At 38.7% G+C, this 12,956-nt stretch overlaps 1 protein-coding gene across 1 annotated transcript in view; it reads right to left on the reverse strand.

The window, feature by feature from the left end:
- Positions 1 to 3,529: 3,529 nt before the first annotated feature.
- The window catches only part of LRFN5 (leucine rich repeat and fibronectin type III domain containing 5), a 355,521-nt gene continuing 346,094 nt past the window's right edge, over positions 3,530 to 12,956 (reverse strand). The window contains exon 5 of the mRNA XM_082275763.1: positions 3,530 to 5,052. Coding sequence (XP_082131889.1) covers positions 4,119 to 5,052 — 934 coding nt within the window. The 3' untranslated portion in view covers positions 3,530 to 4,118. The remainder of the gene's footprint in view (positions 5,053 to 12,956) is intronic.

Raw genomic sequence — 12,956 nt, forward strand, 5'->3', positions numbered from 1 at the left:
TAAAATAGAGAGAATCAGCGCTCTAATCCTTAAAAGTGGTGGACCACCCGATGATAAAAAGACTGAATGTATAAAACTCAAAGTATCAAAGGTTATAAAATAATTGATGATGGAGTGATGTAATCAGATCGATAAATATCCGTAGTGTGGTAAACAAAATAGTAAAAACAGGTGTAATAAAATATAATAATGCTAGTATAATCAAATTGCAGTGAATCTCCAACATCTGATAGAAGAAAATACAATAATCAATCAAATAATCATGAATAAGTAGAAAAAATACATGAAAAAAATGTGTAAATGAATAAATAAATATAGTGGTGGGTGCAAAAGTGGTGATATAATATTAGACACCAATGGCTGGAGAATGTGGCAGTGATTCAGCTTCTTAGAATAATTACAAAATCCGAAAGTGAAGAATATAGTGGAAATAATGTTGAGAAGATTAATAATATAAATCCAGAAAATCTCAGAGACCGGAAGCATCGGAGTATACCACATCGGCGGCTCTATGTTAGCTCTACGCATCGTTCTATATTTAACTGTAAGTGACCTGCATTTTTGATTAAAGTTTTACCCTGAATTACTGCACTATGAGAGTTTCCCTCTTATATCTTAATTGGAATGAGTGAATGACATACCGTGGTGACAAAGAGGATATCGCCCAAAAAGGAAAGGAGTAAACAGTATACTATTGCTGAGACCCATATATATATATATATCTTGAAGTACTACATATGGTTTGGAGATTGTCGCTATATACAAGTATTATACCCATTGGAGAAGATCAAGAGGTGAAAGATTGTACCTGAACGCTCATTTGAGTGTGAATGGAGGTGAGCGGCCATTACACTTAATGCTGGATTGTTAGCTCACCTACCACTGCACCTGGCTGTCACTGGAATTTTTACTCCATCTTTTAAGCGGCTTGATCTTTTAAATGGACAATTGAGCACTTTATTCACTTACTGCAATCAACTTTTTTAGTTATTTAATTTTTTTCTATGGACTTTCTAGCACTTAATTTATTCACGGTTTTTATCAGCACTTGTATATATTAGGTTAATGAATATATCCGCATATATTATTTATTGAGAATGTGGCAGTGATTCAGCTTCTTAGAATAATTACAAAATCCGAAAGTGAAGAATATAGTGGAAATAATGTTGAGAAGATTAATAATATAAATCCAGAAAATCTCAATAAATAATATATGCGGATATATTCATTAACCTAATATATACAAGTGCTGATAAAAACTAGAAAGTCCATAGAAAAAAATTAAATAACTAAAAAAGTTGATTGCAGTAAGTGAATAAAGTGCTCAATTGTCCATTTAAAAGATCCAGCGGCTTAAAAGATGGAGTAAAAATTCCAGTGACAGCCAGGTGCAGTGGTAGGTGAGCTAACAATCCAGCATTAAGTGTAATGGCCGCTCACCTCCATTCACACTCAAATGAGCGTTCAGGTACAATCTTTCACCTCTTGATCTTCTCCAATGGGTATAATACTTGTATATATCGACAATCTCCAAACCATATGTAGTACTTCAAGATATATATATATGGGTCTCAGCAATAGTATACTGTATACTCCTTTCCTTTTTGGGCGATATCCTCTTTGTCACCACGGTATGTCATTGACTCATTCCAATTAAGATATAAGAGGGAAACTCTCATAGTGCAGTAATTCAGGGTAAAACTTTAATCAAAAATGCAGGTCACTTACAGTTAAATATAGAACGATGCGTAGAGCTAACACAGAGCCGCCGATGCGGTAAACTCCGATGCTTCCGGTCTCTGAGATTTTCTGGATTTATATTGTTAATCTTCTCAACATTATTTCCACTATATTCTTCACTTTCAGATTTTGTAATTATTCTAAGAAGCTGAATCACTGCCACATTCTCCAGCTATTGGTGTCTAATATTATATCACCACTTTTGCACCCACCACGATATTTATTTATTCATTTACACATTTTTTTCATGTATTTTTTTCTACTTATTTATGACTATTTGATTGATTATTGTATTTTCTTCTATCACACGTTGGAGATTCACTGCGATTTGATTATACTAGCATTATTATATTTTATTACACCTGTTTTTACTATTTTTTTTTACCACACTACGGATATTTATTGATCTGATTACATCACTCCATCATCAATTATTTTATAACCTTTGATACTTTGAGTTTTATATATTCAGTCTATTTATCATCGGGTGGTCCACCACTTTTAAGGATTAGAGCGCTGATTCTCTCTATTTTACACATTTTTGTGGTATGTGGTGACACTACTGAATTAGCTGCTCAATCCTTGGTGTTTCACTACATCTTTACTTATTTTCTTCATTCTTTACGTCCTATACCTACTGGTAGCGCATAGGTTTACCACTTCTATTTTCTGAACAGCTCTATGGGTGCTATTGCACACAAATATTCAGCCACTCAGTGCCAAGGCCCGGCCAGGGAGAGGCCCCATATTTGTGTGTGCTACACGCCAAGGTGTTAATAGAGTGCTGCTCCGAGCACCAATAGAATGGCTCTAATGACCCACATCAACATGGGTGCTGGTGTATGTGCTAATCCAATGCAGTATGACAAATCCTGGGATGATGCAGCACAAGAAGAATAACTCCAAGTACTTAGGAGGTAGAAAATGGCCTCAAGTCCTGGCTCCTACCAATAGGTCTGACGCGTTCAGCCCCGATTTCAGGGTTTAGTCATAGAAACATGAAAGGCTAATGTGGACGCAGAGGAATGAACTTATACAAGCACCTTCCTATAAAGAATGAATAGAAAAAAAATGGGGGGAGAAAAGGAGAATAGATGGGACTTTGAATGTGCTGTAACCCAAACACAATAAAATAATTTTTTTACCACACTACGGATATTTATCGATCTGATTACATCACTCCATCATCAATTATTTTATAACCTTTGATACTTTGAGTTTTATACATTCAGTCTTTTTATCATCGGGTGGTCAACCACTTTTAAGGATTAGAGCGCTGATTCTCTCTATTTTACAAACCCATAGAGCTGTGCTGCCCTGCTGCTTGCATTCAGGAGTTTTCCGATCATATGACCACCGTGACAGCCATTCACGGGGGTCACACGCTCACAAGCCCCTCCTCACCTCCCAGGATTCCAAACCTCTTAAAGGGCCAACGAGAGCCAGTGCCAAGGGGTTAAGTATACACAAAGTAACAAATGGTACAATTTGTGGATGACACCTCATTGTTTATGCCTAAAAAATGTATCTTTGTAAATCCAGAAAGAATTAATTTGTGGCAAGTAAATAACAGGATATCTTTTCAAAATTTTTGCAATGTAAGAACGACTTATGTATTTCAGTAATACCAAAATGTGATTTGCTTTTACAACCATAGTAACTACAAAAGCCTACACGCTCCATCCAGATATGGTTTTCAGACCTGAAAAATAAATTTGTCATTTTATACAAATAAATGTAAAGAAAAAAAATACAAATAAAAAAAAAAGGTAAATATTTCAACCATTAATTCATATAGATATTGAATATTTTATTTTACACAACATAACAACACAGAAGTTGTTGTTCTGTACAGCATTTGCCCAAAAATAAAGGCAACATCATTGTCACTCAAAAATAAATACAGTCTGGTCTCTTAAAAAATATTTTTTTTTTTTTACTAATTCTTCCATAACTGGTCTTTTTTTTTTTAATCATTTTTTTTTCTTTTTTGTTTGTTGAAAGCTTGAAGGATTTTCCCATATGAAAGGCCTTTAAAGTGATTTCAGTCCCATTTATTTCTGCTGTGGCAGAACCAGGAAGCCAGTCCTACAGGAAAGGAAGGCACTGGTGCTGTTTTTTTTTATATTTTTAATTCCACCGTTTGCAAATTTTATCTTGTTTTTGTATCACCACTGAAACGCCAACTTATAGGTGCAGGTGGCTTTTACGCAACCCTGTTTGTAGAAGCCTGAAATGAAAACATTGATTTCCATTGACGGAATTTCCATGTATTATTTTTTTATTTTTATTTTTTATTATTGAATTTTTTTTTAGCAAGGTGTTCCAAATAATTTAGTAATTTTTCTCTTTATAATTGTATGTCAAAAAGGAACTAATCACACAGTGCTTTCCAATATCCATTCGGAACTTGAACATGTTGCTTTCCCGCTGTCCATGTCGGAACTATCAGACTGGCCCAAGATCCCATTCATCGACATGCTTCTTTTAGACCACAGTCCACCAGTGTGGTATGAGTTCACGTAACAATGGTACTCCATGATCTCGCCATTTAAAGAGTACCTTCGCTTTACTCTAGAAGTGTCTGCAGGTAAAGTAAGAAACTTACTTGGTTTTGATTGTGCTCTTTTGTATGTTGGCGCTTCTTTAACAGATACAGCGGGACGACTAGATAACCGAAGGGCGGTTGAATTATTCCTATTCGTGTTTTGGGATTCCATATTTAAAACTGTGTCCGTTTGCGAGTCCACGGGTTTCGACACAGTCTTTTTCTTCTGCTTAAGAGAAGAAGTATTTGAAGTCCACGTGTGAGGCGGAGCAGAGGTAGCGGCGGCGGCACCTTGGCTTAAGGAAGTGTCCGAAGAAGGCGCGCCACTGTCAGTAGACTTACAACACTGCGCACTCTCTTCATGCTCAACCACCTGCTTGGAAGCAGATGGCGGCAATGAGGCACCGCAACCTTGGTTCTGGGATCCGTTCGTTTGTGAATACACGTTGCTGACTTTCGTTGCCTTGTTCTGCCCATTACCATTACAAACCCTATACCTAATCATGAGGATAATTATGAAAACAAGCACGGATGCAACAATGATGCCGCCTATGATGATTATCATAGTGCCTCCCAAGAACTGGGACTGCATAAAATGGCAACGGACGTAATCTTGCTCGGTTGTAAACTGGATGCAGCCAATAACTCTTGTAGCCGTGAGAGAGGTGATCCCATCGTCGTAGATTGCCAAGACGCAAAGGTCGTAGACAGTTCCTGAAGCCAAGTTATTAACACGGAATGTCTTGCTAGTTGGAGGTATCATTCTAGAACAGACGGAGAAAAAAAAAATGGATTAAGGTCCATTAATTATTACACCAACTTACAAACTGAAATATCATTTTTTCCCCCCACAAAAGTTTTATTAAAGTATAAGACAATAAAAAAATATCAAAGTAACAGTCTCATATGAATAATCAGGGCCTTTTTTCTCAGAGAAAAGGTGCAGGAACTCCCCTTTCTAAGTTACTTTGTGTCTCCGCCCCTTACCCACCTTCGAGCACTAACCCTTGGTTCCACCCCTACCCACCTCTGAGCACCGACACTTGGATCCACCCCCTACCTAGCTTCCAGTGCAGCCCCTTTTAGAGAATATAGAGCCAAGTATAATTTTGTAGTGTAATGTATGGAATTTGGTTATGATAACAAGAAAAGCAATAAAATTGATCCCCCACAGCCAGCAGCAATATACCCCCCAGCAGCAGAAAATTATCTCCCAGCAGTCAGCATGAATAGACTCTCTAGCAGCCAGCAACAGTAGACCCCCTCCCCAAACAGTAGATCCCTTCAAGCAACAATTAATCCACAGTATCAAAAGATCATCCACCAGCAACAATAGATTGACATCCAAAAATAGATCCCCTCCAGCATCAATAGATCCAGCATCGGTAGACCCTCTAGCACCCCTTGCCATGGCATACATTCAGTGCTAGAGGTGCGTTCCCCCGCGTTCCCGCTGAAAAAAAGCCCTGTGAATAATATACACTATATCACCAAAAGTATTGGGACTCGTGCCTTTACACGCAAACTTTAATGGAATCCCAGTCTTAGTCCGTAGGGTTCAATGGGAATAAGTCAGAAATTTGTGCAGGCCAGTCAAGTTCCTCTACCCCAAACTCGCTCATCCATGTCTTTATAGACCTTGCTTTGTGCACTGGTCCAAATCATTTGGTGGAGGGGGGTTTATGATGTATGGTTGTTGTTTTTTTTATCCATCTCTCATTGGATTCATTTCTCTTGTCCAAGGACAGTACAATTAAAATCCCCTTTTAGCCTCGCCTCAACATTTCTAGTCTACGCCGAGTAAATAAATACCCAACATGTCATGCTTCAAAATTGCGCACGCTTGTGGAATGGCGACAAACATTGGTACTTAAAAATCTCCATAGGCATTGCTTTAAAAATTTCTACAGGTTACCAGTTTAGAGTTACAGAGGAGGTCTAGGGCTAGAATTATTGCTCTTGCTCTAACAATTGCGGCGATACCCCGCATGTGTGGTTTGAACATTTTTTTCATATGTGGGCGCGACTTGCGTATGTGTTCGCTTCCACGCACGAGCTCGGAGGGACGGGGTGCTTTAATTTTTTTTTCCTTACTTATTTTACCTTTTATTTTTTATTTTTACACTGTCCCTTAAAAAAAAATGTTTTTTGATCACTTTTATTCCTATTACAAGGAATGTAAACATCCCTTGTAATAGAAATAAGCAGGACAGGTCCTTTTTAGAGTGAGATCTGGGGTCAAAAAGACCTCAGATTTCACATCTACCCGTAGAAAAAAAAAAAAAAACATTTTTTTTTCAACAAGAAAAAAAATTGGCCCTTAATCTCCCTGGCGGTATGATTCTTTTTGATTTTAGGTGCTGAAAGCGGTACCATTATTTTGCATGTAATTCTTGTGAATGAGCAGCCCAAACCAACTGTATACATTTATTATATATTATATATATATATATATATATATATATATATATATATATATATATATATATATATATATATATATATATATATATATATATATATATATATATATGTATGTATACATATATTATGTATATATATATATATATATATATATATATGTATACAGTTGGTTTGGGCTGCTCATTCACAAGAATTATGTATATATATATATATATATATATATATATATGTGTGTGTACATATATTTACATAAAAAGTACAGTAAAACTGCAGGAAAGGGCACTGGGGGGCAATGTAATGTGATTTTATTTTATTTTGAATGGTATCAGTGTGTTTGGTGTGTTTTACATTCGAATTTGCCGCCGGTTCCACCCCGCGGCGGACGTCACGTCGCCGGAGACGGAAGCCGGGGCTCGCAGACAATCGGAAGGAAGCTCAGCCGCCGCATACCGCCCGCATTCTTCGCTGGATCCCGGAGAAAAGGTAAGTAAAACCTCTTCCAGCATCCAGCGATCTTCCTAGCGCTACCCCGAGTGTGACTCGGGGTTACCGCTTTTGGCTCTAAAATCTTACCCCGAGTCACACTCGGGAATACCGCTAGGAAGGTTAACCTCCCTGGCGGTATGATTATGTCAGGAATTATGTACCAAAAGCGGTACAATTTTTTGCATGGAAATTTGGCGTTATGTATTGTAGGCCTACAATTCTTAGTAATTACTGACTTAAACCTGACCAAAACAAGACTCTAGTAGACATCCCAGATGTGATAAATTTGAAACACAAACGCATGAATTATAATCAAATCAATAATATAATTTTATTATATAATATATAATATATAATATATATATATATATATATATATATATATATATATATATATATATATATATATTATATTATATTATATTATATTATATAATAAAATCATATTATTGATTAGATTATAATTAATGAGTTATATTATATGTGTGTATATATATATATATATATATATATATATATATATGTATATATATATATATATATATATATATATATATATATATATATATATATATATATATATATATATATATATATATATGTATATATATATATATATATATATATATATATAATATAAATGTGTTATGTGTTTTGTGCAACGTTTGAATTTCCCTCCCGGTTCCGCTCCCATGCAGCATTGCTGCTGCAGGGAACGGAACTAGGAAGTCATCATACCGACGGATGAGCGGTGGGGATCTCGGCTGGCGATCACAGCAATGAGAGCTCATCGCTGGATCGCCAGGAGAAGGTAAGAGACAGCGCTGCGCGCTCTGCACATCTACCCCGAGCGTGACTCGGGGATACCGCTAGGGAGGTTAAAGACCATTGGGCGGAAGCGGCGTATGACGTCGCTCCGGTCCTCCAAGGCCTTAGAGTTGAGTGGGGGGCCATTGTGCCCTCACTTGACTTCCTGCATGGGACATGGACAGACCGGCTTGTTTTCCCACTACCGCCGGCTCCGGTAAGCAGGGAAATTGACGGGGTGGAGGGCACCTCTCTCGCCGCCCATAAAAGTGATCCAACGGCGAATCTGCCACTGGGACCACTTTTATATGAAAGCGGAATACCAACTCTGTAAGAAAATATCAGGGTTTTGGCATCTATCTGCTGCCATAACCCCGGTATTTAACGTCAAAGTACCGACATAAAACTGCGGACGGAAGTGGTTAATGTCCACCAATCATTACACCAACTTACAAACTAAAATGTAATTTTTAAATGTTCAGAATTGCTGATGAGTAGGCTTCCAACAAGCCCCGAAGACGAAGACCTGACAATGACTGCGGGTTTTATTGGGGATTCTAATTAAACCGCTTGTTAGTACAGAAAAACTGATGACTTACTTGAACAGAATTCATTTATGACAGATTGGTTTTGAAAGGTGAGAATGTTACATTGACTTCTAAATAAATCCACTTATCACATACGCTACAACACCAGTTTTGCAGCTACACAGCTTGAAATAACGCAGAATAAAAAAATCCAAATATAGCAAGAGCTTCTCTTAGGAGAGTTTCTTTTGACTTTACTGAAACATATCATTTATACCTACGCTATCGTAATTTATACTTAGGATGACAAGGAGCGTTTGATATAAAACAGATAAGTACAGTCAAGTGATGGCATAGAAAAAGATGATCGGTGCTCTTCAAATATTTTGAATGTTTTTTTTTTTTTTTTGAGCTCCCATCAAAAGAAAAACAGCCTCGATTTTGAAAGCTAATGGTTGTAGAGCGCCAGCTACCTTCTTCCTTTTTTTTTTTTTTTTTTAAACATTTTATTGATTTTTCAAAAAAAAAAAAAACATTTTCTTTACAAACACAGATAAATATATTACATGTTAAAAAAGGAGTTAATATTTTGATCTACAATCGTATAACCAGTGGCAATTTTAAATCACTGGATATTTTCTTTTACACCAGTTTTAACCGCTTGCCGACCGACGCACGACTATTTACTGCGGCGGTCAGCCCCTCACAGGCAAAATGACGTAGGACTACGTCGCTAGCCTGTGAGGCTCTAGGGAGTGAGCGCGCGCCGCCGAAGGCGTGCTCCCGCGCGGTCACGGACCCCCCGCGCGTGTGCCCTGTCTGCCAGGCACTCACGATCGTCTGTTACAACGGGAGAAAAACAGGCGGCTAATGTAAACAAAGCCGCCTGTCATCCTCCCCTGTGTAACAATGGAGATCATACGGTTCTGCTATGTAGGACCGTTGATCACTGTTCTTACACGACAAGCCACATCCAATCACAGTTAGAATCACGCCCCTAGGGACACACTTAACCCCTCCCTCTCAATAAAATTAACCCCTTCCCTGCCAGTGTAATTTTTACAGTAACAGTGCATATGTATAGCACTGATTACTGTAGTAATGTCACTGGTAACCCCAAAAGTGTCAAAAATGTCAGTCAAGGGTCCGATCTGTCCGCCGCAATGTCGCAGTCGCGCAAAAACAATTGCAGATCGCCACCATTACTCATTAAAAAAAAAACAACAAAAATGACAAACATCTTTCCCTTAGTTAGTAAACGCAATAACTTTTGCGCAAACCAATCAAAATACGCTTTTTGCAATTTTTTTTTTTTACCAAGCATATGTAGCAGAAAACAAATTGGCCTAAAATGTTAAAAAAAATTTGATTTTTACATTTTTTTGGGGGGAATTTCATATAAAAAAATGTGAAAAATATTGTTATTTTTGCACAATTGTCGCTCTTTTTTTGTTTATAGCGCATGATCAAAAAATCACACAGGTGATCAAATACCACCAAAAGAAAGCTCTATTTGTGTGAAAAAGACATCAAATTTGTTTAGGTACAGCGTCGCACGACCGCGCAATTGTCCGTTAAAGTCACGCAGTGCCGAATGGCAAAATAGGCCCTGGTCAGGAAGGGGGGAAAATCTTCCGGGGCTTAAGTGGTTAGAAAAATAATAATAATAATTATTAATATAAGTAAGCCTTATTTGCTATCTGGTGGAGGTATTGGAGATCCACATCAAGAGTTGGTTCCCTTTGTGTTGTTATTATTAATCCATAATACCCGGTATTGGATTTATCCCATGGACTAATATCAACTGAATTAGTATAACCTGGGGACTGTCGTATTCATTCACAATCCCTGTGGATTATACATGTATAAGTCACATATATATTTTGATTGTTAATTATATTTAAATTTTATTTATACCTTTATTGTGGATCACTTACGCAGCATAAATCACATATATGTATTTACACATTTATTTGCAATTCTATTATATTTAACCACTTGCCGACCGCTCACTCGAGCTCTACTGCGGCAAAGTGGTTAGTTCCCGTCCAGCGACGTAGACCTACGTTGCTGGACTCCTCCCCTTGTGGGCGGCGCACGCGCACCGCCGGAGGCTCGCTCCCACTGTATTCAGTCACAGCGGGAGTCGGGCCAGGGGAGGAGCGGCGGTGATCACGGCTGCTCTTCCCCGATCGTTGGGGAATCGAGTTTGGAGTTCCGCCCGCTTGTGTAAACACAAGCGGGCGGATCTCCTAAGTGACAGACAGTGACAGATTGCAGGGTTCAGCATAGCTGAACATGCGATCTGTCCCTGTGTCACTCAGTCACCTCCCCCACACAGGTCAGTAAGCACCAGGCATACATTAACCCCTCCCTCTCCAATAAAATTAACCCCTTGCCTGCCAGTGTCATTTTTACAGTAACAGTGCATATTTATAGCACTGATTACTGTAGTAATGTCACTGGTCCCCCCAAAAGTGTCAAAAATGTCAGTCCAGGGTTCGATCTGTGCGCCGCAATGTCGCAGTCCCGCCAAAAAAATCGCAGATCGCCGCCGTAACTCGTTAAATAAAAAAACACCAAAAATGACAGAAATCTTTCCCTTAGTTAGTAAACGCAATAACTTTTGCGCAAACCAATCAAAATACGCTTATTGTGATTTTTTTTACCAAGCATATGTAGCATAAAACAAATTGGCCAAAAATTTTTAAAAAATTAGATTTTTACATTTTTTTTTTGGGGGGGGGGGGAATTTCATAAAATTTGACTTTCATATTTTTTTGGGGGGGAATTTCATATAAAAAAAATGAGAAAAATATTGTTATTTTTTCAAGCTTTTTGCTATTTTTTTGTTTATAGCGCAAAAAGTAAAAATTCCACAGGTGATCAAATACCACCAAAAGAAAGCTCTGTTTGTGGGAAAAAAAGGACGTAAATTTCGTCTGAGTACGGCGTTGCACGACCGCGCAATTGTCAGTTAAAGTTGCACAGTGCCGAATCGCAAAAAGTGGCCAGGGACAGCAAAATCCTCCGGTGGTAAAGTGGTTAATTCACTTATGCACTTTATATTTATATTTAATATATTATTTATTTAGTGGAATTTGGTTGAGCGCAACTTTATATTTAGTAATATTTATTTTATCATTAATAATTCACCCTCATTTTTTACTGACTCCATGCTTTTTTTTTTTTTTTGGTTCAATAATCTTTATTGGGTTTAGTGAACATAACAAAATAAGCACCAGAGATACCCCCACAGGGGCTACATAAGGAACATTCAAAGGTGTGAAACACAGAAAGGTGCCAATGGAAAACAAACAAGCAAGGCAATACATCGGGTTGGTGGAAAGCCCATATGGGGAACCTCTATGGGAAACCCTTATGTCTAGTTTAATAAAATTAAAAAAATTCAAAGGGCGAGTATCCTGGCCGTGGGGTAACCCCGTACAAAGAACATTTTTAAAAGGGAGATGGGGGGGGGGGGGTAGTGGCCCCTAGAGGTGAAAGTGAGAGAAAGTAAGAAGAAGGACAGATGTAAGGAGAAGAGGAATAGGAAGGGGAGAACCTTGGCTTCGGGATCCCTAACCGATAGTCATAGACAGCCAATACTGGCTGGGTGTAGAGAGGGAAAAGCATACTCAATCCAAGGCTCCCAAATTTTGAGAAACTTGGAATGGGAGTCCGTCAGGATGCTTGACTTCGGTTCATTAAATATGAGGGCCTTTACCGGCCTGAAATGAGACCGTAGGTTTTTTACAGGTGGGACAATAGTTCTCTTGGCTGAGATGAATGGGTACAATCCAATTTCTGCTGGTGGGCAAAGAGGCCCAGGATAGGACAGTGTAGCTGATTTAGCATCCTTACAAATTGTCAAGTGAAACAAAGTACTCAAAAGGCCAAAGAGACTCCGATCTTTATTAAACCCATCACCAAACAATAAGCATAAAACACACGGTCACTTCCAGCCCTCAGAGCTCCACCACAGGCAAAGTGTACAGCAGACCATAGGTGGTAAGGATGACATCTGTTAAGAATCCTCAGCCGAAGCAGCCCTCCTCAGATCGGGAAATCCAAAGGAACACACAGGAGGGTAGGGCCGGGATAAGGGGTGGGCAGGAGGGGCAGCTGCCCTGGACACTATGGTATCATGTGAGGTGTGGGGTGGCGCCAGAAGGAGATGGGGGGGGTTTGTTTTGGAAAGGGGAATTTGGGGGGTGGCAGGGATGTAAGTATTGTTCTAGGAGGGGAGGAAAACTTGAGGAGGGGAGTACTAAGAGTGGTGATTCAGGGAGCTTTGTGTATTGAAGGGGAAGGAAGATTTGTACAAGGAGGCGGGATTTGGGGGAGATTTGTGCTGGGGGGATTTGAAGTGGGGGGGGATTTTTGTACTTGGAGTGGACATTTAAGGGGTAGAGGATTTGTGC

The sequence above is a fragment of the Pelophylax lessonae genome, assembly GCF_965119305.1.
Source record: "Pelophylax lessonae genome assembly, chromosome: 13".
NCBI lineage: Eukaryota > Metazoa > Chordata > Amphibia > Anura > Ranidae > Pelophylax > Pelophylax lessonae.